We start from the raw sequence: 27,534 nt of genomic DNA, 5'->3' as shown, positions 1-27,534 counted from the left end.
TTTTGGAAGTTAATTTTCTAGAATATCGTGCTGTTTCTAAAATCTGCGATCATCTATAATGATGACAAAGAGCAGAGTTTTAAATTGTCATCTATTAAGTGTCTGAATTTAGAAATTTACCTACAGTTATCTATGTAAGCCTTTAAAGAAAAATTACACAACCTGCATCACTGTTAAATACCTGCCTGCTATCAAAGTCAGAAGCTTGCTGCCTTTTATATGTTTGTTCTTAGGAAAATTATGCAGCCTTTTTAGATCACCTGGATTTAGATCATCCCAATTTAGTTTATGTGGCTAATATCTCCAAGTTGCAAACCTTTGGCTTTAGTAGTATTAAGAAGCAGAACTCAGAAAACTATTGGGTCACACAATTTAAGCTTCTTCCCTTAGGGGATCAAGAGGGCACAGATCCATACATAGTGTTACTGTTGCAGCAGTTTGCTCCATTTAAAAACTTCATAAAATCCAATAAAATTAGTAAAATTATACTTCTTCGAAGAACGAAGAACTGCTTAGTCTGGCATTCAAGTGCAATTAAATTCAAGACATACTTCTCTAAATGATGACTCTTGTTTTTCTACAGTGATTTCTTATGCAGATGGTTGTCATTACATGTTATAATTTAGAGTGGGATCTCTGTGGTAGTAAGGGGATGTTAGTATTTGAAGAGACATTGAAAGTAAAGTCAGTAAGTATGGCCGTAGTAACCTAGCTGAGATTATGAACAGTGTGGTTATGCTTATTAAAGGGAAGTCGTTCAAAGCTTTGTAAGATTTTGAAATACGCGTTTTAAAAAAATCACTTTTAAGTTGCTAAGAGCAACAAAGCTTCTGTTTTTGCTGCATGAATCTACGTGAGGATATATATAAAAATAAACACTGAGCAAATAAAATGAATAAAATGGGTAGTTTTATAAAGTTCCAGCTTGAAATGGTAGGTTCAGAAAGTTTAAAACATCCATTGAAAATAAACCAGTCTCTTCTGAAGTTAAAGAATACTTCAGCAATGGAAATACCCACTTACTGGTTGCTTTCATACATAAATCTCTTTGTGTTTAAAAGGGAGCCTTCCATAATTACTTTGCTGGCAAAAATATAGAGCGTTTTTCTGTTGGCTGCCCTTTAGTGTTCCACTCTATATATAAGGGAATAGTCATTACACACTGTTTTTCTTCTAAACCATTAGAAAATAAAATTTTACTGTTTTCCTATTTGTCTACCCTGCTAATGATGTTTCTGCACCGATTGCCTCTCTCTTGTATTTCGGTATTTATTGGGAGAAACAAACCAAATTTTTTACTCTCTTCTTCTGATGTGAAACTAAAAGCTCATTCATTCTGTCTCTGAGGAATGAGCTACACATGAAATCCAACTGGCACCCGTCCCATCACTATCCGCTTTCCAGTTTTACTGAAGCAGGTTTGGACAGAAAATTAATTGGCTTTAAAGCTGCCAAATCTGATCAGCAAAGCTCAGCTGGTAACTATATTTTCTTTAAGCTTCTCTTTCTGTTATTTAAGCTGCAGTGCCTTAGTAAATTAACAAGAACGTCTAAGATGACAGATCAGTAACAGAATATGAACGGATTTTTTTTTAAATGTGGAAATACCTTAGACAAAGTTCCAACCCTCTTGAAGTCAAGGGAATTTTTGACAGTGAATCTTTTGCATTTCTGAGCTTGGTGTGAGTACCTCCACGGTCTGGGAAGTGTCAGTGATGAAAAACTTAATACTCAGTTCCTCTCATTGCTCTTTTATTATCTAAAAGCTAAAAATGGAAAATAACCGATAATGCAGAGACGACTTAGGTATTCAGCGAAGAGAATTCTCTGAGAAAAGGCTAATTATGACTGTTTACTTAAAATGAAACTGCCTTTTAGCATAGATGTAGGAATGTGGATTATGATAGAAAAAGACCAAATTGAGTAGCTAATAGATGTGTTTAAGGCTCATGACGTTTTGTCTAGAACTCATCAGAATTCAATTTTGCTAATTGTAGAATCTTTATGTTTTGTCTTTGAATTGTCTTTGAAAACCTGATGATGAAGGCAGCATTGGAAAAGGGCAGGGTGGGTGTTTTACATCATCAGGGTGAATAGCCAGAAAAAAGGAGGGCAAAGAATCATAGATCAATCAGCCTATCTCACATCTTGTAGAGAGTCTGAAGTAAATTTCTTAACAATGACTTTATAAGCACCTGGGGAACAATAAATTAAAAAAAAAAAGACATTCCTTTATCGGAGTAGCTGACAATATGGAAAAATGATAGATGGGTATAGCTTGATGTAAGATAATTGACACTGTCCTGTATGATATTATATAAAAATGAGAGCAATCAGGAATTACGGGCTACATGAATGAGTTAAAAAGTCAGTGAAAGGAATATTCATTTTTTCTGAAAGGTCAGCCTAGGTGGCATCCTATAGTGATCTGCTTCAAGCCTTGCTTATTCCATATTATCCTAAATGATTTAGAAGAAGGACATTAGAGAATACAGTTCCTTTTTCAAATGGCAGCAAGCTAGGAGGGGTCGCAAATGCTATCAATAACATACACTGAAAATTCACTGTAATCTCAATAAGATGAAGGGTCGATCTGAAATCCAGATAAAATTCAAAAAAGACAAGGGGAAAGCTCTATGCTTAGCAAGGGGAATCATATATGTTACCTACAAACCAGAACAACAGCTAGCGTTGGTATGATGTTACTGGGTGGTGAAAAAAACAGAGCTGAGATGTGTTAGCTATAGGATAGCAGATAAGACATAAACACATAATTGTTCTCCTTTACTCTGTGCTACTTTGGTCTTAGCTGGAGGATGGGTCTGCTTATTAAAAACAAAGTGGGCAGAGTGGGAAACAAGAGTAATAAAGGGCGTAGAAAACATGATCTGTGAGGAAAGGTTGAAGCAGTTGAGTTTTTTTAATTTAGAGAAAGCACAAATCAAGGGAAGGCATGATAACAGATAAGTTATAGAAAGGACAGTATTCAGGTGTTCAGTGTGTCTTGTAGAAAGGACAAGAAGAAATCAGCTTAATTTGCAGCAGAAGATTTAGGATGAGTAATAATCTGTCCCATCTTAAGCACAGTGGAGGGGGCAACCTAGAGTACTGTGTGTGCTGCCTTGCTCTCTCTCAAGGGATAGGGCAGCTCTTAAGAGCTGCTTAATAACATGAAACAAACATAGCTGTCACAGTGTATTTGCAAAGTGCTAGCAGCTTCCTCTTGCGTCCTGAAGGAAAGGGTCCACCTAAGGTCTCTCTTAGTTTGAAACAGCAGAGAATGGCCTGTCACTGGTCCTTCCCTATCTGATTTTATGGTCTAATCTGGTGCGGCAACCATATTCCTAAAGCCTTGAGACTCTGAGGTGCAGAATGGTTACTCAGAAAGAAAAAGTGTTTTTGACAGGTGAAAAAGACAAGCCAAGGTGACAAGAATTTTTAAAAGAATTGCCTTGAAGCCTGGCTACCTCAGTACATGGATACATCTCTTCTCCCCTTTCTTCCAATTTCTCCAGCTACAACTGGCGAATAGTGATAAAGCACTTTTTCCACCAGTGGTAATGTATGCTTTAACTGTCTTGGCGCTTCAGCAACTCACCTGGCGCAGCTGCCGAGAGGGTCCAAGGGGTGCTGAGCTGCTCGGGCTGGAGGCAGGTCTCCCCCATGCCCTGCGGCTGCCTGGCCCGGCTGTAGCAGCGGAGCGGAGCGGAGCGCAGCGCAGCGCAGCGCAGGCAGGCTGGCTCATTCATCCTGCCCGGCTAGGACAGACATTCCTGGCTTTTATTCTGAAATGATGATGTCAGGCAGCTCTCTCCAACCGATCCGCCAGTGCTGGCTGCACACTATGCTGGCACTGGTACCTTTGCCTGACCATCTCAGATATCATGCCTTCTTCCGAGCGGAATGTATTTTCCAAAATCCTTTTGTCTGCCATCTGCCTCCTGCTTGCTAATCTGCGGCATTTCCTCTGCTTTTTGATGCAATTCATTCCAGGTAAAATGCATAAACAAATTTTTCTATCCATCGTCTTGGAAAGGGGTCTTCTGTTGCTGTTAAGAGCTGCTGCTGCTACAGGTCGGTAGAGCAATTGCATTTCTAATGATCAGAAATGAGGAACTAAGCAATTTGAAGTGTTTGTTAGAAGCCAGGAATTTTCTGTTATTTATTGAAAAGATAAACAGGAGAGGCAGGTACATTGCACAGATTCCCTCGGATTACTAGCAGATACTGATGCTTTAGAGCTGGAAAACCAGCAGGCAGCAGATTCTCTCTTCAAGGGAGCCTGCTGTGAGACGTGTAAGCGGGCTGTGAAAGGGAGAGGATTGTTTAGAGCAGCGCAGTACTGAAGCTTTGATCTGAACATACCAGTGGGAAACTACCCCAAAGGATTTTGTATCACCACTGAACTCTGCAGTTTGTGCCATCATTGCACAACTTGAGCTGTCTTTTTTTTTGTCTAGGAGAGTGAGATCTGTTATCACAAAATAGGAACCAATAAAAATCGTGACTTAATTCACCAAAATCTCTGCTTTTTGACGGTGGTGGTGTTTTCCTCCCCTTTAGAATCAAAGGATTGCTTCTGGGATAGCGAAAGATCTGAAAGGTTCTCAAACCTCCCTTATTGTGCCACCAGAACACATCCATTGATACAAATTTAGGAAAGGTCCAGGAGGTTTCTTTTTCACTGCACGTTACTAAGTTGGTGTAAGGCATGTGTCATCAACTACATCTGTGAGATGGAAGACAGAAAATTCAGAGGCAGAGTAATTAATGCAAACTAAATGACCAAGTATTAAGTCTAGCATTGGAAATGATATATAAAACAACCTATGGTATTAGCATTTCAGGTTGTGATAAAGTACTTTCCTGCTGGAAAAAAAGCCTAGATGCATAAATTTATGATGTTCTTTTGATCTGCTAGCAGATTGCAACAACTGTATAATCGTGTTTAAACTGGGGCTCTCTGCTAAATTTAAATTCTCTTGCACTCAACCTCTTTCATTATGCTTTGAAGCTGAACTGCGTAGGAACATAAAGAGCTTTGTTTCTTGTCTTGATTACCTGAGTGACATGAAAAGCTTGCAAATTTCCTTGCCTTGTTTTCTATATCTGTTTGAAAATTATGGATTTTCCCTGACTTTTACTAAGGTCTTCTTGAAAAAGCTTGCTGATATAGAATTGTCTCAATTTAGCTAAAAGGTGAGAATGTTGAATCATGAAAAATAAACCCCTCTATTATTTGTTCAGGCATTTGAGTGAAACAGTGATAATAAAAGAAAAATGTGTGAATAAAATTTATTCCATCTGATATGTTTCCTGTGACACCGGCAAAATTTTCCTAGCTCACCAGTTGTTCATAGTGCCTTTCTGGGATAAGTGTTCCAAGGACTTGACTACGTAAATCAATATTTGACAGAGAAATTATGTTTTCTTCATGTCAGCAAAAAACCACCCCCGAAGTGTAGAATCTATTTCTACAGGTGTCTTTGGGAAATCAACAGGTATTTCATATGCAAGAGTATGTACAGTTCACAGTTGCTTTTCTCCCTTACCTCCCTTTGACAAGCCTTTCTCCACTCCTTTTCTCCATTTCTTTTTACCTGTGTTTTCTGTCACTTCTTTTATGTTCTTCTGTGCTGCTTTGCCTGTTAGCGAGGAAGTGGGTGTCTGAGCCCCTGACAATGGGAAATCAACAAGCTAGATGGAACAAGGAATCAAGTACGGGGACTTCCCAGCAGATGCAAGGCAAGTGCAACAACTTCAGTTCAGAAATCAGTGTGGGACACTCAGGTGAGCTGAGGGGTTCAACCCTGGTGAAGGCAGAGGGTAACATCTAGCTACCCAAGAAGACACCAGTCTCTGCAAAAGACAGAAGACAGACTGGTTTTTAATGTTGAGCAACGTGTAAATAAGATGAAATACTGACTCTGATCTACTGTTCTGGCTACACTCCAGGGTGGAAGAACAGTTTTTAGTATTAAACTATGATTAAATTTGGAGGGTAGACTTTATTCAGATTTTTTTTTTCTTAATAGGGAAGACGTATAGGATGTGCAGCTGTGGTTTTTTTTTTTTTTCATTTTTTTTAAACACAGCTATGGTCACTCACAGATTAGCAACAAAACGATTTCCTTTGATGTGATTAGTCTGTATTGTACTGTCCCACATATGTATTGTAGCAGCTTGATTTTTCTGGAATGAATGTAAGCCTTTCCTGTGCTGACAGGGGGGGATGAGTTGCACTAGGCCCTTCTGGTCTTAGCTCCATCTGCTAATTAGCCTGTGTTGTTTGTTGCTGCTGCTACTCATGAAATCTCAGTACGTTGCACCTTCCTTAAAAACAGAAGAAAATGGGCAGGTAGCATAAAGTCCCTGCAAAGAACCTGTCTGACCACATCCACCCAACCACCCTTGCATTGCTCAATGCTGCAGTGCTTTGAAGATGATCGTCACTAAGGAACCCCCTGACAACATCTTGTGTCCAGATCAGACCAATGACCTGCAATACTGAGGCAGTTTACGTAATGTGAGTAAAAGACACATTTTTTTTGTGTTGTGCTGAGTTTAGAGGCGGTCATTGCTTATTTTTGTCTTCTGTTTCTTGTCCTGAATCTCTTCAGAACAAACTCACCAGAGCAAACCTGCTTTTTTTTTTTTTCCCCTGCCTTGCACCGCTCCCCTCCTCCCAGCTTTTCAAAATTGTTCTAGAATTACTTGTCGTGTTTCTGAATACTTCAGTTTTGACTCATCTGGGTATCATGATTTGATTACATTTTGCATGCGTTACTGTCAGGATCTTCAGCTCATTTGAGTGGTTCACAGAAGGAAAGATAGTATGTTATCTTGCTATGCTTGTTTCTTTGTTTTTCTGGTCTGATAGGACAGGGTATTAACTTACACATTCTTGTTGTATATAGCCTGTTCTCAGACACTTTCTAGACTATGTCTTGAAATGAATTCTAACTAGATGAATTCTAACTAGGTCAGATTTCAGGAAGGATTACTAAGATGATCATGTGAATGGCAAGGTTATCACAGGATAAGGAAAATGAAAAGAACTTGTCTTGCTTAGCTTAGGAAGTGACATGACTGCTCACTCTAAATACAACATGTGGTAAACACAAGAGAGGGAGAACTACCAAAGCCACATAACAGTGCTGACAGAAGAACAAGGGGGACAAACGGTCCTATGAATAAAGTCCTTCTGTAATTTCAAAGGATTTTTCTAATCATCTGGGCAATGAGCAGTCTTCCAAAGAGGGGATAAGTGCCAGGAAACATAGTAACTTTTAAGATAGAGTTCATATGTATGACTTTCTGGGACAGCAATGGGGAGGAGATGACCCATGAGGTCTTTTCCAGTCCTGTTCAGGCTCTTTTGTGAAGTTTATCTTTATAAATTCCTGTATGTAATTACGCTGCTCTCCAGGAAGTTTATAGGTAGTGCCATCCTTGGTAATGCCATCTTTGTTTCTGCTTGGATGCAAAAATGTCTCCTTAGGGACACATTGTTCTCATTTTTTCCTGCATACTTTACATCTTTACAAACTTTAGCTTGGCCTACTAAAGCTGCATTTCTGCAAATACTGATGGCAGTCACTAAACCTGCCAGGTGTTGGTTGATATGAAAAGCCTCTACTTCCTTATGTCTAAGGAAATACTCTGAAGCACTAGCGTTGGGATCAGATTGAGTGCTTCATATAGGATTTAATCAGAACTTAATTGAATTTTAAGAGGGAGAGGATGTTGGTGGTCTGAGGTTAATTGCTTTAGCCCAGCAACCTGAATTCTTTATCTAGCTGACTTACCGTATTGGAGATCTAAAGAAGGATTTGAGGATTGGCAAGCCAGAGAACTACATTGAAGGGATCTTGCAATTTACCTTCCTGCATGCCTAACTCCCATTCTGTCTGTGGGTGTTCTAAAGAAGCAAGCTTAGGAAAATGCTGTTTACCAACTCAGTTCTTTTGCAGATATTCTCGTGTCTGAAATAGCAAATTTCCTCTGTAGATGTGAACACATGGTTTTAGAGGCTGACAGGTAAATTGTGCAGCAGCTTCACTTAATCACCTGGATTAAAGAATGTAGGCTAGAAGAAGCAGTGGTGAAAGTGACTAGTATAACCAGAACAAATTGTTACATCAAAAAAGCGGAATGAAGTTCAGTATCAGTTTGGACTGTGTTTAGTGTGTGGTCTTGTCTGTACTTGACCTGGTTCAGGAATAGATTTCTGTATGCCACGCTGTCCTTTTTTATCAGTGTTTCACTTACACCTAAATCTTCATCAGTTCTAGTTTAGTTCAGGGCTCAATGGTCTTATGGTGAGGATGGAGCAGTGTAGCAAAGCAACTCCACTGACCTGTGGACATGAAGCCTGTGATAGATGAGGAGGTGATAGCATTGGGAGGGAAGGCAACAAGCCTGCGTACTTTCTAGGTGAACCCACCTCTGCAGCTAAATGGATTGCTAAACCAATCCTTGTGTTGATGAGGCTTTGCAAGCCAGGCTACTGGAGCCAATAACTAATTGTGTGCTGTTAGCACACAGCATTCCAATCAGTTCATGCTTTCTTGATGCTTTTGTCCTATAACTATGCCTAGTAAGAGGGATATTGCATTCAAACAAGAGGCTCCATCAGAAATTATCCTTTTCTGCTATTGCTTATTTACTTACCAGGTAAGTCTGTTTAATCTGTTTTGTCCTGTCCTGTAAATGTATTTCAGCTCAGTTCATTTGTGTTCATCCTGACTTCCATGTTTTTGGGGGATGTGTGGTTTGGTTTTTTTGTTTTTTTGGGCTTTTTTTCTGTGCAAGCAGAAAAGCCAGTGATTGCCTTTTCGAGGGTCTGAAATCAGGTAGTACTGGTGAGTTTGAGAACTGACCTGTACACCTTTCAATAGCCTATGAGCTTCTGGTCTACTGTGTTTCAAATAATGCCAACTTAGCAGAGTCCTCCATGTGCAGTGTAGAGAAAACATGACAACCTGTATTCGACAACGTGTATTCCAAGACTGGGTTCTTTAACATCATGTTCGTAACATTGGCTGTGTAACAAGCTATGGCTTGCCTGGATTTAGAGTAGTCCACTGGGACTTCTCTGGGTTGTTCTGTGGGATGTTCTTCCTATTGAGCTGCTTTTTTTCTCTTTTTCTAGAAGAGCCTTTATCCTATGGGCAGAAAAACTGTTTGGTTTTTTTTTTTTAATTCAGTAGAGTATGTTGTACAGTTTTGTTAAAAATAGCACATTGTTTTGAAGGAACCTAATGTCACAATACATCCCCTCCCCTAAACTCCCAAGATGGGAGATCCTGAATTTTGGCTGATTATTCAAGCTAAAAGGAATACTGGTAGCATAAAATTTCTTTACTGTGAAATGCTCGGCATTAGGAAATCCATGCATTAGCTTTTGCTGCAAAAAATGCTGCTTCTTACTGTGAGCAACCTTATAGCACAATTTTTCAACACTGTTTCAGAAACCCTTGGTTAAACGCAGCTCAGATTAAGTCCTAGCCAGGGGTGTCTGAGACAGCACTGACCATGATTTGACCTAGATACCTCTTCTTGTTAAATTGTATGTTGCTGCACTGGTGACTTCATCCATAAGCAGCAGTGAGCATAAGCACAGTGAGGGCTGTGATGGCATAGCGCAGGCTAGATGCCGTACACAGCGATCCTTGCATCCGAACTGATAGCACGGAGTTGAAGTGAATCATGTCTTCAATTGCAGTGCTCCAAACTTCAAAGCAATGGACAGTGCTTGTCCCTGTCCTCTGTGTTCAGCTAGCCCTATACTGTATTGATTTTTCTTTCCTGTGTATGCTTTACTGCAAAAGCTTTTGCAGTCAAGGACCTTACAAAAAACTTTTCTTACTTTGCAAACAAAAGGGGAGAAAATCTGGGTCTACAGAATAATCAAGAATGAATATGGCTATAAAGATTAAAGGCCAAACACTAGTGACTGAACAGTAGAAAGACCTTAGGAAGATTTCAAATGCAGCAAAAGTAAAAAAAGCCAGCAGCATATCCTGCTTAAGTATCACGATCTCTTTCTGACGTGTTCTGTGTTGTTTTTCTGCTTTATGTTTGGAAACACCTTGGGTGATGACTGATTAGATTACAAGTCCTGGGAAAATGTCCCAGTATGTACAGTCTCTTCTGTCTCTTTAACTCGTCCATGATTGTGATACCAAGGTGGAGTTAGAGGGTGTTTTAGAATGCCGTTTTTCTATCTGAGGTGTGCCCAGTTCTGCCTTGCTTTTGGCAACATTGTGGTATAAAGGCAACATGCACTGCTTTACAAGGCGCCTAATTACATCTTTCTGCTTGTGGTGTTGGTCTGCAACAGTCAGACTAGCTCCTTTCTGTCACTTTCTTCACCAGACTGCTTGTCAGAAATCACTGGGAGATTATTTTTAGGGTTCCCCCTCAACTGTACTCTGTGTATCATCCCAACTTGGAACAGATTTCTTTTTGCAACCTCATAGGTTCTTATAATAAATATCCATGTTACTTGCTCTCATGTTACTACTTATTGAAATAAATTCCAACTATAAGCTTCTTTAATTAAAAGAAAAGTTCTCTTCTTTCCTTTCGTCACGTATTTTATTACCTCTGTTGAACTTCAAGATAGGTGTCTCTAATGGATTAACTACAGTAGAGTTAAATCCACTGGATTTTCAGCTTCCTGTGGACGTGTGGGATATTATGGAACACAGCTTTAGTTTGAGTACCCACTACAACTTGGCTGCTTGCAGAATGCTGAATGTTATTCTCCTAGGCATCCAAACTCAAGCTGTAGCAATTGTCTGTTTATTCAAGTGAAAACCTTAGTTACCTGCCTTTTGTTCTCGCTGCTTTCTTTGCAGGTTTAAAGAATTTCCTGCCCAGTCCAACAAAAGAGCAAATTGCCTTTCACAGCCCCAAGGGTTTGCAATGCATCTTGCCCTTAATGCAGACGGTAGAGGAGACCCCTCAGCCCATCCCAGCGAAGATCAAAGGACGTATTCCCAAATGGATTAATGGCAATCTTCTGAGGAATGGTCCTGGGAAGTTTGAGTTTGGCGAGGAGAAGTAAGTCCAGGTCTGGTGAGTGTGTCAAATGGTTCTGGCCTGAGCTCTGCCTAAACCTAAAGGGGACCCCCCCAAATGTCTCACCGCTGGAGCACCCTGTAGTTTCTTTTTAAGTAAGGCAAGACAGAAATGCTTATGTTATCATTCTTTTAAGAATCCGGAAACTCCCAGTGGGTTCTCTGAAATTAGGAGCATGGTTAACTTATTAAGGTTGGAGAAGCTGAGTCACAGGGAGGCTGTGACCTGCTCAGAATGATTTAATGAGGGAACAAAGCTGGGGATTAAAACATCCTCTCTCCTAGTCCTTTGTCATTAACAAAAGTCCATCCCATGAGCACTCTGAAATCAGGGCAGGATTTGTAAAGTTGATTGCACTAAATTGTGTGAGTTGCTTTAGAAGGAAATCCATCTCATTTTAAAAATAATGTATTAAAATATTTCAAGAAGGCAACTACTGCCTTTGGCTTGGAATCTGCCGTTCTAGCTAATTGACAAACCTAGCTCTTCCTCCAACAAAGCTGATGGCAGCAACTGGCCAAAGGTGATCATCTTATCATATTTCCAGAGATAGACCGTAAGGTTTTCTCAAAGTCTCAGAGATTCCTCGTTTCAGAGAGAATAGCATCCTGCAGACAGCCGAGAGCTAAAGGCTCCTTCTTATGCAGTTGGGCTTTCAGTAATAATTTCTACTCTTGTTGTACAGTAAAGCACAATTTCTATTCTCTGTGCAGAAGTCTGCAGAGTGATTGGTTTACCAGTGTAGATTATTTCCCCCAAAAGCTTATATACAGCATTTTCAGAAGTCCCTGAGGTCCTCTTTCAAAAGTAATATAGGGAGCCCAAATCTCTTGAAAGTCAGTGTCTAACTTCAGGTCCCACAGCTGCAAATACACTTGATTTGTTTCACTCAATTCAAATGTTTTCTCAGACTCACCACAAGGCTATGCATATTTAAGCGCTCATGGGATCTGGGCATTAGCTTTTTACAAGCAATAATAAACCTAAAGGCAAGAGGGAACAGTATAGGAGAATATCATATAGTGTCCAACTCTTGTACTCTTACTTATCTCTTCTTGAAGATTTAACCATTGGTTTGATGGCATGGCCCTGTTGCATCAATTCCAGCTGGAGAATGGCACAGTGACATACCGGAGCAAGTTTCTGCAGAGCAGTTCTTACCTGACTAACAGCCAGCACAACCGCATCGTGGTCTCAGAATTTGGGACGCTGGCAATGCCAGACCCATGCAAGAGTGTCTTTGGGCGCTTCATGTCACGCTTTGAGATACCACGTAAGAGGGTTTCTAAGAAATAAGAAATGTTCTGAGATTCTCTTGGGGAACTTGTGGTTAGGTTTAAAGGGAGATGTGAGGAAGTCTGGTAGGCCTATTCTGAGCCCATGTTTTTATTAGAAGATGACGACCCCTTGGAACAACAACGACAACAAAAATGCAAGTTGGTGTCAGACTTAGCTGGGAGAGGCACATTCAGTTTAATGTTTTAGTGCCACTTCAGCTCATGTGATTCTAGGGTTTGTTGCAAATTTCCAACAGAAATCTTTCCCCAAAGAACACCCTGTGCAGTCCTGATAATGAGCATTACAATCTGCTGTTCTACCTGAGACACACCTTTGCCCTTAAAGGCAAAGCAAGCTTGCCTTGCTAAGCTTGTAGGGTAAGTGGGTTAATCCTTCCCTTCCTGCACTAAGGTGCAGGAGATGATATGAGTAGGGTGAGAGACAGTATTGCACAGAAATGGAAGTGCCATTACCTATAGGATTCTGTGTATGTCAGGAAAGAAATAGGATTAAATGCAAGCAAAGTACTTTCCACTAAAACGAGAACAGACCTAAAGTTTGCAGCTTGTTGATCACGTGTGTGACCATCTTCTGCTTCTTATCTTCCCTGAGGAGATGGATCCTGTCCTGCCATGCCATCTGTTCTCTTCAAAGGTGCTCATACCATCACTCATTGGTCTGCCTAGCTCCCCAACTTCCCACCCCACCCCAGCCCTCTCAATAAATTTCAGAACTATCTACATCCCCCATCTTCTTTTCCAAGCTCCAGCAGGTTGTTCCTGCACACCCTTGCCTAGCTGACTCTTTACACACATGTAGGCTATTCCTCACCACAAGAAGGCCTGTCCTCTGGGCTTTTCCTGTGCCAACTTCAGGCTCTGTGTTTACCACACACACAGTGTTCAATTGGGGGAATCGCTTTTTCCTCAGCTCTTCTCAGCCACGTGGCTATTGAGTCTCAGCTCCCCTAGGAGTAACAAGAACAGCTCTGGCTGTTGTGCACGTGTAGCTCTCAAAAGGCGTCTCCCTGACTCAGTTTTAAAGAGAAAGAGAATAGGGAAGAAGAAGCATTCCCTGTCCAAGCCCTGTCATACAAATAGCGTCCCTGCCCTCCCCTCAGCCCAAGTTGTAGCTTCAATTCTTGCCTCTCTTGTTTCCAATGCTGTAAATCAAACATGGCACTCTTCATATGGCTGTCAGAGGAGAGGACTTTGGCTAGGGAGGAAAGGGAGAGGGATATGAAGAAATAAGAGATCAGAAACAAAGGGCATATGAAGTATGAAGATTATCTTGGCTTCACTGCAGTGATTTCCACAAGAACCAGTCCTTGTCCTTTTATCCTGAAGTCACCTGTGCAGACAGTCCTGAGTGCGTTTGTAGATTAGTGAGATATTTCTAATCAATCACAGAGGGATTAGTGTCATTGCAAATGGGTTTATTTGTTTAAACATATCTAACTTGCTGTAATGTGATGTGAGCTTAAACAAAGCTGTGTACAACTCTGGGATTTCATTTCAGAACCAAGTGACAATGCCAGTGTGAACTACGTTGTGTATAAAGGAGACTATTATGTCAGCAATGAGAACATCTTCATGTACAAAGTGGACCCAGAAACGCTTGAAACGAAGGAAAAGGTGTGAGCAGGTGGGATAAGGGGGTTAGCTTATGGTACAGGAGAATCACTCCTTGCTGTTTCTAAGAGCAGCAAGGAGGAACCCAGATTCCAAAAGAAATGATCAGTGCAGCTCTGGGCCACAGCCAGCATCTCTTCATGGTGTGCTCGAGTCCCTGAAAAATCTACTTAGCCATAAGGCAGCTGTCCTGAGTGAAGATTCAGTCACTGCCCGCTGTAGCAAGCAAGGGGAGAGACAGATATAGACTCATTTCCGTTTGGGTACAGCTGGCGTTCTTCCAGTGCACTCACTACTTGTCTGGACTTGTCTGTACCTACCAGTGTGCGAAGAATACAAGTGCATATAGGAAGGAGTTAACATCACTGATCTCAGATCTGTATTCTTGCCCTGTCTCTTCATTCTTCCTATCTGTTCCCTTTATCTCCTTCTTACACCCCCAGCTTTAAACACTCCAAAACGGCCCTTCGAAGTCTTGACTAAAACCTCTGTTGCAAATGGGTGGTGAAGTCAATGTAAACTCAAGTCAAAGTTCAGCTGCCACTTTGTTTTCTCCCATGCTAGCAAATGAACAAAAAATCAGAGTAGAAGTCTTCCCATATATTCTGTGCATCGTCTCACAAGAGTGTGGCTGTATTTGAGGGAAGAATATGACTTGTGAAATGACAGCATAAGCTATATGTCCCCCTGCCTGCCCCCTTAGAGGGGATTTGGGTATTTGCCGGCCTGGACAACTGTGAGAAGGACTGAGGAAGGATTCTGCCGTTCCTGAGTCAGTATTAACTACTGAGCCTGTATGTTACCATGGGCTATTTAATACCACAAAATACCTCAGCACACCCTCAGATCTCGAGGGAGGCATTGCAGGAGTGCCTCCCTCCCTACAGGATCAGTTGTGAGTCATGAAGAAACTCTGTATATGAACTATAGCATGCTACTTGCATATTGAAATGGCGAGTTTGACGATTTGCTATTTTATCTGTTTTGTAAACCATAATGCAGCGATGAAAAGGTGCATGGGTATTTTTAGTTTGAATGTTCAGCTCTGTTGAGCCATCTTGTCATTAAAAAAAAATTCCCCTTAAGCTGCTTTTTAGATGCAGACTGGTATTTTTTGGCTAAGTGAAGAAATGGAAGGGATGATTTCACATTTAAACTCTCCGATTTGAGATGCCTTAAAAGGACACGATTTTCTAAGCTTCTGGTGGTGTGGCACTCTTTTCTACTGGGACCTTCCAAAAGGTCTCAGGTTAGATACTTGAAAGCCATTTTTTTAAACTTTTGGAAAAGAAGCGTATCTTCCATGCTTTAATGTTTCAATGCATGGATTGATCTTCCTCCAACTTCTTCCTTCAGACTTTCTTCCCAACACATCCCCTCCACTGTCTGAGCCCAAACCACACCCTAACCCAGGAACTAGGAATACACATTAACAGTACTCACAACTGTACCTTTGCCCTAACTGTTCCTTCTAGCTGTAGACATTGAAGTGAAACTGTTTTCTCTGAGAGGAGAGTAAACACTGACTGTCTATTAGCTATGGGTGCTTTCAGAAAACTTGGTGATTTTTTGGGGGCAGTGACTATCTCCTTACGCATGTCTGTCTGTGGTTATTACATGGGGTCCTAGTCAAAATGCTCATATAGGCAACATTTCCACTGTGTCAGCACTTTCTGCCATTAGTAATGTTCATGTCTTCCAGAGAAATGGCTAGTGCTATTAGTCCCATTTTACTGGTAGGACTAACACAGAGAGAAACACCGTTAATTTTCAAGGATTTGAGGAAGATTGCCTGCAAAATGAAGGCTTAAGCCCAGATCCCACATTAGGGCCGTAATCATCAAGCTATTCTTCCTCAGACTTTCATGCAACCAACATTTAGAAAGACTGTGGCTTGCTACAGAGCAACAGGAAACTTCTATGCTGACTGAAAATCTTTGGCATTTGCAGGTAGACTGGAGCAAATTTGTTGCGGTGAATGGGGCCACTGCTCATCCTCACTATGAGTCTGATGGGACGACGTACAACATGGGCAATTCCTATGGGAAACATGGTAAGACTGGGCATGACCAGGCCTGGTTTGTGTGCAGGGTGTACAGGCTGCTTGCTGCTGCTTCAAGGAGCAGTTGTTGAACAAACTTCAGTGTCTAAACAGACCTTGAAATCGCTGTTTCTCTTTGTGTCAAAATGATAGCAAACCAGATTAGTTCTTATTTCAGGGCGTCAGTCTGTCCTATGAAAATGGCTTCTCTCAGCAATTAGTTTCAGATGCTTCTGTCTTTGGCCCATGAGTATCCAACAGATTCCCCTCTTCCTCTCCCAAGCTTTGATGGAAAACAGAAGAATGATTTTTGAAGTCCCCTCCAGCATTGAAGCCTCATCCAAAGAATTTTGACAATTAGCCACGTTTTCCACTTACAATAATTGGCTTTTGATAAGGACCATAAGAGTTTATACACGATAGAAGGTGGAATTTATTACAGTGACCTGGCTATCATCTTACAGTAAAGCTGAATTTTCTGGGATATTTTTCTTCTTCCACAAACTATGAGTATTACATCTAGTTGGGATCTAGTTACATCAGCATGGCTGCTCAGAGCTATCATTCACCATTAGTTACATGAAAGCCTTCTTTCACAGTGCCTGAGGCCTGTGAAAACAGCCACTGCCCTTTATTATGATACCTCAGGCTGGTTCCAGTTCACTGAACATTTGCCCAGTTTTGATCATTTTTCATTCTTGCTCTTTTCATTTCCTTTTCGCTTTAGCAATATCTAGCTTTGCAGCACATGCGGTTTTCAGCTGGAGAGACCAAACTATTATTATTCAAATGTGCCATTCTTTCCTGCCCATATGCTCAGATTTATTAAATGGGTGTTAGTCATCACCAAGGCTCAAAGTTTTCATTTCCTTTGATACACAAGCTATGAACTTGTTTTTCTTCCTGATCCTGTTGTTATAGAATACTCTAAGTTAACATAAGGAATGCATTGCAGACAGTAAAATTAGCTGGCAGTCTACCAGACTAAGAAGATCATTCTTCTTCCTTTCAAGCTTCTTTTTTTGCTAGGTAGTCCTCTGTTGATTGTTTTATTGACTTGATAACTGGCTTTTTGTTTTCTGCTCGGTTTAGCTATGACCGTGGTTCCTAGTATTCTAGGGAAACAGAAAGGAACAGAGCCTGACTTTGGTTTCATGAATGTGGACAGTCTCACATCTCAGTGGTGTTGAACACCCTTTCTCCTTTCCAGGGTCTAGGTATAATATCATTCAGGTCCCTCCACAAAAGTCAAACTGTAGTGACACGTTAGAGGGAGCGAAAGTGCTGTGTTCAATTGCTCCAATGGATAAGATGAAACCCTCCTACTATCACAGCTTTGGTAAGAATGCTTTCTATCTCAAACTCTGTGGATTTAGCCTACTGTAAGGCAGAAAGGGCTGTTCACTGCCCTCTGCCCCTGAGATTTTTTATCGTCGCATTTGCCTAATACTCGGATGATAGCTCCTTCCTTCTCTTTTCAGGAATGAGTGAAAACTACATCATTTTCATTGAGCAACCCATCAAGCTGAATCTGTTGCAGATTATCACTTCCAAACTCCGTGGGAAAGCCATTTTTGAAGGGATAAGCTGGGAGCCTCAGTACAATACTTGCTTCCATGTGGTGAATAAGCATACTGGGGAGGTAGGTAGATCTTTGGCCTTTCCAGCAGCTGTGCAGCTGTAGCTGGAATCTTGGATCCCAAGAGAAGAGTGCTGGGTAGCAGCCACAGATAGCTGTATGAATCACTCCAGAAGTTACTGCAATATAGGCTTTATAAGCATGGGTGTTGGTTTGTTAGAAATGGGATTACTTCATGCATTTTCCTCTCTATTGATTCATTTCTTTGCCAGCCCTAAAAGAACAGGCAGAAATAAGCAGTTTGGGGTTCCTGGGACTGCAGCACAGGGACTGAAATGCAGTTCCCAAGTACTACAGAGTATAAAAAGGTCAGTCATAGCCTGGGAATGATGCTATAGGGATGGAGTCATGACAGCAAGAGGCCTATCCTGGGCTGCTTTACATTTTGGCTTTTCTTCATCTGGTTTTGCCTACTTACTGGCTTAAAGCAGCCATTCTGTAGTAACACAAGGGCACAAATACCAAGGAATGAGTGGGGAATGAAATGGGGGAGAGAAGAGAAAACTCTTTGAGGTGTGGCTAGGATCTTTAGAGGGGAAATTTATCCTCTCTTATGGTCACTGTAGGTGCTGCCAGGGCAGTGGTACAGTAAGCCCTTTGCTACTTTCCATCAAATCAATGCCTTTGAAGATCATGGCTGTGTGGTCCTTGATCTGTGCTGCCAGGATGATGGAACAACTCTGGCTACTTACAAACTTCAGAATCTGCGGAGGAGTGGGGAAGGTCTAGATCAGGTAAGATCTCTGCATTTATGTTGCGTAGGATCTGATGAGGCCCCATGCTGGCTGAGTTACTTTTCTGAAGCAAGGTTCAGGTTAGTAGAATGGAGAACACTATGGGGGACCACAAGGCGGAGCATGTGAACTAGGGAAAAGAACCACGACTGTATGGAAAAACTAAAATTATGATCTATTGCTATGTTGGTATTTTCCTTTCCTTTTAAATATCTTAGCAGATAATCTCCATGGAGCGTTTCCTTGAAACTTTTAAAACTGGTGTGCGACACAGATCTCCATCAGCCTGGCAGAATATACTTCTGTTTTAAAGTCTCATTTTTAATGATACTCGTTTTCCATATCCCTGTGTAATAAAATTTTCCCCCCAAGAAAGTATGCAAAATAAGTTTTTGCATGACTTTTAAAGGGCAAAAGAAAAAGAAACCCTGTTGTTTAAAGGCATTACTTCAGAAAACCAGCCTTTATTATGTAAATCACAGAAACACAAACTTCACAGAAACCCCTACATTGTTCCTCACATTCACCTCACAACAGCATGTACTCATAAATCAATTATGTCCAACTCTGTCAAAAGCACCATTTAAAGCCATGTAAGAGGCATTATTTTGCATAGATCATACATTGGAAAAGTGGGGGTGCTTTCAGTTTCTTGTACTGCAGATGTGTTTATTTGAAACCCACTATATTGTGGGTGAAGGGCAGGCATTTCTACAACATGTTCAAACAAATCTGAACTTCCTCTGTCTATGTTCTGAGCTGTCTAGAAGCAAGTCTGTTCTGACCTGAAAAGTGTATAGTTGTGTCCCCGTAGGGTCACTTTGTTCTGCTTTCCTTTGTTGTTTTTTTGCAAAGATGTGGTGAACATTAATTCAAGTACAGCATCGTGTTAATATGACCATTTGCTTTGCAACTGATTCCAGCTTTTGTTCAGCCTTCCCTGAGCACAAAAGAGCTACAATTTGATCTGTCTGAAGGTGTCCTTATGTCAACATTAGGCATATGTTTCCAACACCCACGTTCTTTAACGGACAAGTAGCATAGCGGTTAGACTGTATACACACACGAGTGCAAATCATTTCAGAACAGAATCTTAAATTTACACTGCACTGAAAGACTAAGGCATGCCTGAGCATGATTTGTGTCTTCCTCGAATCATGCTTAGTGCTTTTGCTTGCTGACTAGACCATATTTTGTCTGGCAGATTTCCTCAACCAATCAGTTTACTGTGGCTACATAAAAGCTTTGAAAATAGGGTTTCAAGATTAACACATATGATTAAAGTGAAGTTTCACGTTGAACTGGTGAGTTACAGATCGAAGTAACTGAAAACCACCAAAACAGGGTCCTTGCCATCTGTTTCATTTAGAAGGCTTAATATTTGGAAGTATTATGGGTTCTAAACTTGGCTTGAACAGAACTTTAGTGGCAGTGGTGGAATTACTCCTCTCATGCAACCCGCTGAATGTCTGCCACACTGGGGGCTGCTAGTTCGCTTTCCCCTTTGCTCCCCAAGTAAATCCACCACTACCCTAGAATTCCCAAACATGAAGTCCATGTGTACCTGAGAACGGAAGAGGAAAATCATGCAGGCTAACTTCAGGCATTGAACTGGGGTACAGTAGTCTCCTTCTGCTTGCCTTATCATCCAGGGGAGAGGGAGGCTCCTCCAGAGACTGATGTAGAGCATTTAGTCAGATGTTTCCAGTCATCCTCTGGACAAGCCCCTCCTTCCATTAATTTCACAGAGAGCCAACATTTACACTCTGAGATTAACAGCAAGCAGTACGGTCAGTGTCTGTGTCATGCTGTTATGCCACAAAGATCTGAGACAGTCTACAATCAAGCAGTTTTTCTTCTGAAGCTTTGTAACCGCACGCAGCTTATATACTTATAAAGTTCTTCTTCCATGCATGGTTCATACTATTTAAAATAATGTGGAAGTTTCTCAGTGCTTTGTTCAGCCTCAGGCTTCCAAAGTGGGACTGCCACTAATCACCAATAGGGCTGTAGAGGGTGGGTTTCCAGCAGGGGTATCCCCTCTGCTTGCTCAGTGCTAGGGAGGTCCCATATTCTGTAATCCCCCTATTAGCTCATGATCTTGGTTGGGCAGGAAGGAACTAAGTCACACAGTCAGTGGGGCATATGTGGACAGGCTGTGAAAAGGATCAATGTAAGTCTGTTCTAACTAAATAAAATATAGTGCAGCGTGTGTCCCAATGCTGGAATTGGAGGATAACTGAGTGATTTGCATACCCAACTCAGCATTAATTATTGTGAAAGCAATGCTGACCCATTTAATTGGTTGTCTTTTTGTTTTCTGCTGTAAAGTACTGCAACAAGCAGAGCCCTTACCAGAACTTGGTAAAACACATAATAGAAAGAAGATTTCAGGGTTGGGAGGAATGTGTAAAGCTTCAGAATTGTTCCCAAAAAGGGCACTTAGCCCGAAATGTCACTCTCCTCTCTCCATCACCATAACTTTCTGTCTCTGTAATAGATTTATGACTCAATATCCCGAGCTTTCCCTCGACGCTTTGTTCTCCCACTGAATGTGAATTCAGACACACCTGTGGGGAAGAATCTGAACCCACTGTCTTACACACTGGCAAGGGCTGTGAAAGATGCAGATGGCAAGGTATGTATTAAAGACTTACACAACAGCATTTATGGCTGTGGTGAGATTGCCTGCAACAGTTATCATCCTGTGCTATTATCTTCTCAGATCTTGTCCACCAAGCAAGGAAGCAAGGTTTGGTCATTACTAAGATGGGACTTAGTGTTTTAGTACAAAGACTACCACATTGCCTTAAATGAGAGAGCAAAGACAGATTGTGACTTACCAAAAACGCCCAAGTGGATTATGAGCCTTTACGATAATTGGCCAAACTTCAGCTTCTTCATTGACAAAATCCTCCATGCTTTCACCTGGGTACGGAACTGCTCTTTGCTTCCAGCTCTGAACAGCCCTACAGAGTGGCATTCGGTGGTATAGAACACGTGTTGTCCACTATGAGTGGAGTAATCTCTGTGTGTACTTTGTACATCCGATTGCTGAGTGCTGGAGCTGGGATTTTCTGAGCTAGGAGTACAGGAATGCATGGACTTGCTCCTGTTTTTCACATTAGACTGATCCTTGAAGTTTCCAAGGTCTGCGATGATGAGTCAGTTCTTTGGGTGAAACAGATAAGGGAGATGGAATTGATGCTTCCACCTGCCTCAGTGCAATGTCAGGCTCATCTTTAAACATTTCTTCTCCACAGTGGTTGTGCAGTGGGTTGGTGGGACCAGTCAGGTCTTCTGCCCAGTCAAAGCTAAACTGACACTTGTGGAATGCATACTTCTTCTAGGTCTGGTGCACACATGAAAATCTCCACCCTGAGGGCTTTGAAAAGGTTGGGGGCTTGGAGTTCCCCCAGATCAACTACTCTCGGTACAATGGTAGGAGGTACCGTTACTTCTATGGATGTGGTTTTCGGCATTTGGTTGGAGATTCCTTGATCAAGGTTGATGTGGACACCAAGAATTTCAAGGTGAGGTGAAGTGAGATTATCTTTTTTCAGCAGTGGGAATCATTCCACTGAACTGGCCTTGAAGATACGTCATTTACTAGGCACTTTACTCTTTAGGGGTCTTCATTCAGATAGGTCTGAGATGAGATTCCTAATTTTATCTCTCACCTAGCGCCTTATGAATGTGGCACACTTAGCAAACAGGAGAGGATATCACTCCAGGTTCCTAGATAGATGACAGAACAGAAAGGGTTGGATGAAGTATGCATGTGTCTTCCAGGCCAAAGAAGAGTCATCTCTTACCAGACAGTACAGAAAATACCCAAGTAGCATAGGCAGTTGGAGATAAACTGCCAAAGTATTTATGACTTGGGCAAGAAACAAGGTTTAGGATACTTCCAACTGCAAACACAAGCTGGGATTTTTCCTGTGTCTCCCTTAAGCAGGGAATAACCATCTCCAAAGTGTTAAACGCTTATTAATCAGAGACTTTCCTGGAGGCTAGGGAGAGTTAGGAATCCTCAGAAGGAGACACCCATTTTAATTGTTCTGCTCTGGATACTCATTTGACAGTAAGAGTGTCCTCCTTCAGCACAGCTTTGGGTTGCTATGGCTCTGCCTGCAATAGAAGCAGCAGCTATGCCCTCAGGTGGTGATGGTGACAGACCTCCTCTCTGCTGGCATGACACCTCTCTCTCCACAGTGCCTGGGCACAACATGGTCTGCACTAGGGTGGTGTGAAGGTGGCTGTGCCAGCTATGATGGTGGTGTTTTCTGAGCTTATAGCCTATACCTGCGCCAGTGCAAACTGTTGGATGAGATGAGTAATAGGAACCTTTTCGCTGCCTGTTTGCATGACGCCTGCCACAATAGGCATGCTGTCACAACACTGCCACCATCATACTACTGGAATCAAAAGAATTAATTAAAAGGTTGAACTATAGGTTTCTTGGAGCACAGAGTATGCCTGGGTATCTTTGTGGGGAGCACTCCAACTTGCAACTCTGCTAACTATAGTAGACAACTATTAATGAAATGAAACACATCCATATGTTATTTTGCTTGCTAGATTTGGCAGGAGGATGGATCCTACCCATCAGAGCCTGTGTTTGTGCCAGTGCCTAATGCCACGGCAGAAGACAGTGGAGTCATCTTGTCTGTTGTGGTCTCCCCCACTGAGGTAACTCGTTGCTACTAGTTAGTCAAAGTCACATAGTACTAGGTATACTTTCTAAACCACAAAACTGAATTTGAGGCTCTCTGGCAGATAGTTCTAGCACCATGCTCCCCAAGGTGTGTGCCTCTGCAACTGCCAAGCACAGCCAGGCAAACTTCAAGTAGGAGTGTACCTTGGAATGTCAGTGTTTCTTGAGTGGCATCTGTGACTATTAGTGCTCCTGGCCAACTGTCTTACAGGTTTAGTCTGTATGGTCTGGTTGTACCTCCCCGTATGGCCTGGTTGTACATTTGGGCTCCCTTGTGGGGGCTCCCTTGTGGGTGACAGATGTAGTGGGTTAGACAGTGGAATGAAGTTCAGCCTGGGCATTCATTCTGGCTTTCTTTTCATCCTGCAGAACCAAAGTGCTTTCCTGCTTGTCTTGGATGCAGAGACCTTCAGAGAATTGGGGCGAGCAGAAGTCGCAGTGCAAATGCCGTATGGATTCCATGGCATCTTTACTTCCCACTGACTGAAGATCTTGTCACCTCCTGTAACTCAGGGCCAGGTCAGGCTCAGAAAGAAACCTCTGCTTTCTTTTACCGCCCACCTTTGCTTTATGTCCTGGATGAAGGAACTGCTGTTTCTCTATCATAACCTCTGAGTTACTGCTGTATTCCTAACAATATACAGCAAAAGGTCCGAGGAAGGCAGAAGACCTTTCACTCAAACAACTCAAACTTTATCTTCATTTTCTGACTATCTTGATAGACCAGTTAGCTGCAGTTCACAAAGGCTGCCACGCGTAAAGCTTGCAAGGGAGAAAATGGAAACTAAGATGACCATTACCTTCCCTTGGTAGCAATGCGCTCTGAAGGGAAGAGAGTATCGGTGCTTAGGGCAGTGACTTTGGCTGAAATGTGTAAAGCAGAAGAAAGGAGTAAAACCAACTAGTCATATGTAGGCTCAATGAAGATATGTAATTTCACCCCCATTGCATAAAGATTGCCTTCAGTGAACCCCAGAAAGTAGATGCAAACGCTCACAGAACCTGTACTTGTAGTGCTTTTCTCTGTACACTAACGGTGCCCTCAAATAAAACCTTGTGAAGTTTCTTCCTTTCTTTCCCTGCCCTCACCAGACCTATGGCCAACTTTGTGCTGTGCCACAAGAGGCAACAGCTGCAACCCTGACACATACCTTATTATGTTACATGGTCTTGTAGACATGCATGACACGTCTCTTGCTCCTGCTTAAACAGCATAGCTGGATGCAGCTCTGATGGCTAACATTTCCTGCCTTCCTCCTAATTCAATCAGTATGAAACAAGTAAAACTCCATTGTGGCCTTGATATCCCTTTGCTCTTAAGTTGAGCAGATCAAACTCAAACACCCTCTCATATGTTTGCTTCCTCATCCAGGCTCCTACAGCTCTTGAACTCTGAGGTGTAGGTGGATAGGTGTGTTGAGGGAAGACCTCTATAGCAGTTCACTTGCAGGTCTGCCTTTAAGGACACTGTGAAAAGTAAAGGCTTCCCGGAGAATGGATCTCCCTCCTGGCTTAAGGACTTTTTATATTGCTTCATTGTGAGAAGCCTGGAGAATGTTTTGAACCACTTCCTTGAGCAAAAATGAGCCCTTGTGCCCTAGGGTTTGAAGGAAAGCCCTTGCTTCCTATTTGCAAACTTGCTTTGCTTTTTTTTTTTTACTCCTGATGTTCTGGAGGCCAGCCCAGACAGAATAGAACCAAATCAGAGCTGACTCCCTCTACCCAAACAACCCAGCTTTATCTCCTCTCTGACCTTTCTTCACCTTCCTTACAGTCTTGGGAAAAGACAAGGGAGAGAAACAAGGATTGTACACCAGGGCTGCAGCACTGTGGGAAGGCAGAGCGAGAGGCTCATGCCAGAGCTGATCTCACAAAGCCACTAGATGGCAGACACCTCCCGTTGCTGGTGCTCCAGCCCTGCCAACCGGCTGCCTCCCCTACTGCAGCCGGCTCCCTGTCTGTAACTTGCCATGCCAGCCAGTGGAAGTGCCCTCCTGTAGCCTGTTACCCACAGGGGGAGGGAACAACCCCCAGCGAAGTCACATCCCCAGGACTGGAAACTGAATGATGCTAAGGAAGTGCTTAATGATGGCGGGTAGAGTTCTGTCACCATTGCTGCTCTTTTTTAAACTTTTTTCCCTTGGTGAGGTGGGAACGGGAAAGGCAGTGTCAGAGGTTCATATGCAACCCTGTGTTAATTGCAACCAGCCAGAGTACCCAAGGCAGGGCTGTAGATCAATAGTGCAGGGGAAGAAAGATGCCCTGCGGTGCAAAGTCCGTCCTGTGTTTATAAAGCTGTACTTCAACAGCATGCAATCCTAGCCCCTGCCTGTGTTGTGTGCACACAGGCTGTACTCCACTACCTTAAGAGCTGTTTTTTCTCTTGTTCCTGTTATACAGAACTCTGAGATCCTGCCCTGAGGCTTGGAGTTTTCTCACTCTGACAAACTGGCAGAGAAACTCTGTTACCCCTGGGGCACCAAGAATTTCCAGGAATTAAGGGAATGTGCTGATGCAGTTACCTCCATTCAAACCCTTGCAGCACTGAGAAATTCAGATTCCACCCTGTCTCCCAAAGCTTTCTGAAAATCACCACACTTCATGGATTCCTCTGCTTGAACTCAATGAATGTTATTACCAGAGTGCACTCCTGCAAGTCTGTCAGGTTCATAACCATCCCAGAGGTCAAATTAGTTTGCCAGGATAGAGAGGGAATCAACAGGCCTGGCAGCCCCTTCCTGTGACTAGTGCGGGGAAGGACTGCTGTGTACACTTACTTCATCTAAACCATCTCAAATCAGGCACATGACCAGGGAGCAGGGCATTCTCAAAGGTTTAACAATAGCTCTTCAGATACCACAGTGCTGTGGAGTGGACAGAGCTCGGTTATTTTAGGTGGGTAGGAATTAGATCCATGAAGTTTTCTCAGTCCCTTCAGGTGAGTATTGCTTTGTGAACTGCTTCTCTTTGGATTGCTGTGTAAACACCTTACAAGTGCATTCAGAGCCTGCCAGCTTTCCTTTGGCAGACCCACCTCTGTGCACTGATGCATTTATAAACACACTTCTTGCAATTGTCATAATACAAGAAAACAAAAGCAAATCAAACTGTTGGCCCAGAGGTCAAATCATTGCTAACATTACCTCTACAGGATAAATGAGAGGATGAAACGCCTTGAAAGAGGAACGTCAGTGAAAAGACAAATGGCAGGATGCACAAGTTTCAGGCCTCTGATCTGGTTCTGCAACAAACCCCAGTCCTGCCCTGTAGAAAGCTCCTCTGCTGTTTGAGCTTATGTTGTTTCACTGATGCACTCTTTTCGGTGCACATCTCAACTTATTCTGTTCCTGGGCCTCACATCCACCGGCCCAGCAGCCTAGATAATGCAAATGAGGAACTTTGATGTAGTCCAAGATAGTTTTTGTGTATGTTCTCTAAAGCTGAATTTGAACTAAGCTGAAAGGTTAGCTTATTGGTACCCCACAGCATCACTTCTCCCTGTACCATCATACCAAGCCCACTTGGAGACAGATGAACAGCAGCGATTTGAACTGGAAAATGCAATGCATGTTTTTCAGTCTCACATTCCATCCTTCAGAGCTGATCCTTCTCTCCCCCGGAAGCCCATGTAGAAATGTTTTAACAGCTGCTTATTATTCTCATGGTGATTGCTGTGATTTTGATTGCTGTTCTCAGAGAGCTTCCAGTTTTCTGCATCACTCAGTGATTTAGTGAAAAGTGAGCTAGTAAACAGCTGGTGTAGGGAAGCATGCGCTATAGCAGATCACACCAATGGGCCATTGGAGCTGTTGTCATACCTCTGCATTTGGTAGGGCTGACACAGTGGCTCTTAACAGCCTTTTTTGTTTTCTCTCTGTACCACTGGCTCATACAAGATTGCAGTATGTGTGCAGGAGTTCAACAAGGGCAACTGCAAGGTCCTGCACATGGGTCGGGGCAATCCCAAGCACAAACACAGGCTGGGTGGAGAACGGATTGAGAACAGCCCTGAGGAGAAGGAGCTGGGGGGTGTTGGTTGATGAGAAGCTCAACATGACCTGGCAACATGCGCTCGCAGCCCAGAAAGCCAACTGTATCGTGGGCTGCATCAAAAGAAGTGTGGCCAGCAGGTTGAGGGTGATTCTTCCCCTCTACTCTGCTCTCGTGAGACCCCACCTGCAGTACTGCATTCAGCTCTGGGGCCCCCAACGTAAGAAGGACATGGACCTGCTGGAGTGAGTCCAGAGGAGGGCCACAAAGATGATCAGAGGGCTGGAGCACCTCTGCTACCAAGTCAGGCTGAGGGAGTTCAGCCTGGAGAAGAGAAGGCTCCGGGGAGACCTTCTAGCAGCCTTCCAGTACCTGAAGGCGCCCTACAAGAAAGCTGGAGAGGGACTTTTTACGAC

The 27,534-nt window shown here is 42.5% G+C and overlaps 1 protein-coding gene across 6 annotated transcripts in view; it reads left to right on the top strand.

Annotated features, from left to right (window-relative positions):
• LOC143170381 (succinate dehydrogenase [ubiquinone] cytochrome b small subunit, mitochondrial) overlaps nucleotides 1–24,193 on the top strand; it is a 47,103-nt gene extending 22,910 nt beyond the window's left edge. For 2 of the 6 annotated variants that reach the window (XM_076358625.1, XM_076358628.1), the window contains 11 exons: nucleotides 10,866–11,070; nucleotides 12,150–12,361; nucleotides 13,885–14,000; nucleotides 15,948–16,050; nucleotides 17,249–17,377; nucleotides 17,520–17,680; nucleotides 18,244–18,411; nucleotides 20,912–21,049; nucleotides 21,762–21,944; nucleotides 22,993–23,103; nucleotides 23,498–24,193. In XM_076358625.1, coding sequence (XP_076214740.1) covers nucleotides 10,866–11,070; nucleotides 12,150–12,361; nucleotides 13,885–14,000; nucleotides 15,948–16,050; nucleotides 17,249–17,377; nucleotides 17,520–17,680; nucleotides 18,244–18,411; nucleotides 20,912–21,049; nucleotides 21,762–21,944; nucleotides 22,993–23,103; nucleotides 23,498–23,611 — 1,640 coding nt within the window. In that variant the 3' untranslated portion in view covers nucleotides 23,612–24,193. Of the gene's footprint in view, nucleotides 1–3,842; nucleotides 3,994–5,652; nucleotides 5,746–6,461; nucleotides 6,527–8,616; nucleotides 8,677–10,865; nucleotides 11,071–12,149; nucleotides 12,362–13,884; nucleotides 14,001–15,947; nucleotides 16,051–17,248; nucleotides 17,378–17,519; nucleotides 17,681–18,243; nucleotides 18,412–20,911; nucleotides 21,050–21,761; nucleotides 21,945–22,992; nucleotides 23,104–23,497 lie in introns of those variants that run through there. The other 4 variants (XM_076358632.1, XM_076358626.1, XM_076358627.1 and 1 more) reach the window with 4 other exon arrangements.
• The last annotated feature ends 3,341 nt before the right edge of the window (nucleotides 24,194–27,534 follow it).

Source organism: Aptenodytes patagonicus, chromosome 23 (assembly GCF_965638725.1).
Source record: "Aptenodytes patagonicus chromosome 23, bAptPat1.pri.cur, whole genome shotgun sequence".
Classification (NCBI taxonomy): Eukaryota; Metazoa; Chordata; class Aves; order Sphenisciformes; family Spheniscidae; genus Aptenodytes; species Aptenodytes patagonicus.
This window is presented reverse-complemented; position numbering and strand designations above follow the sequence as displayed.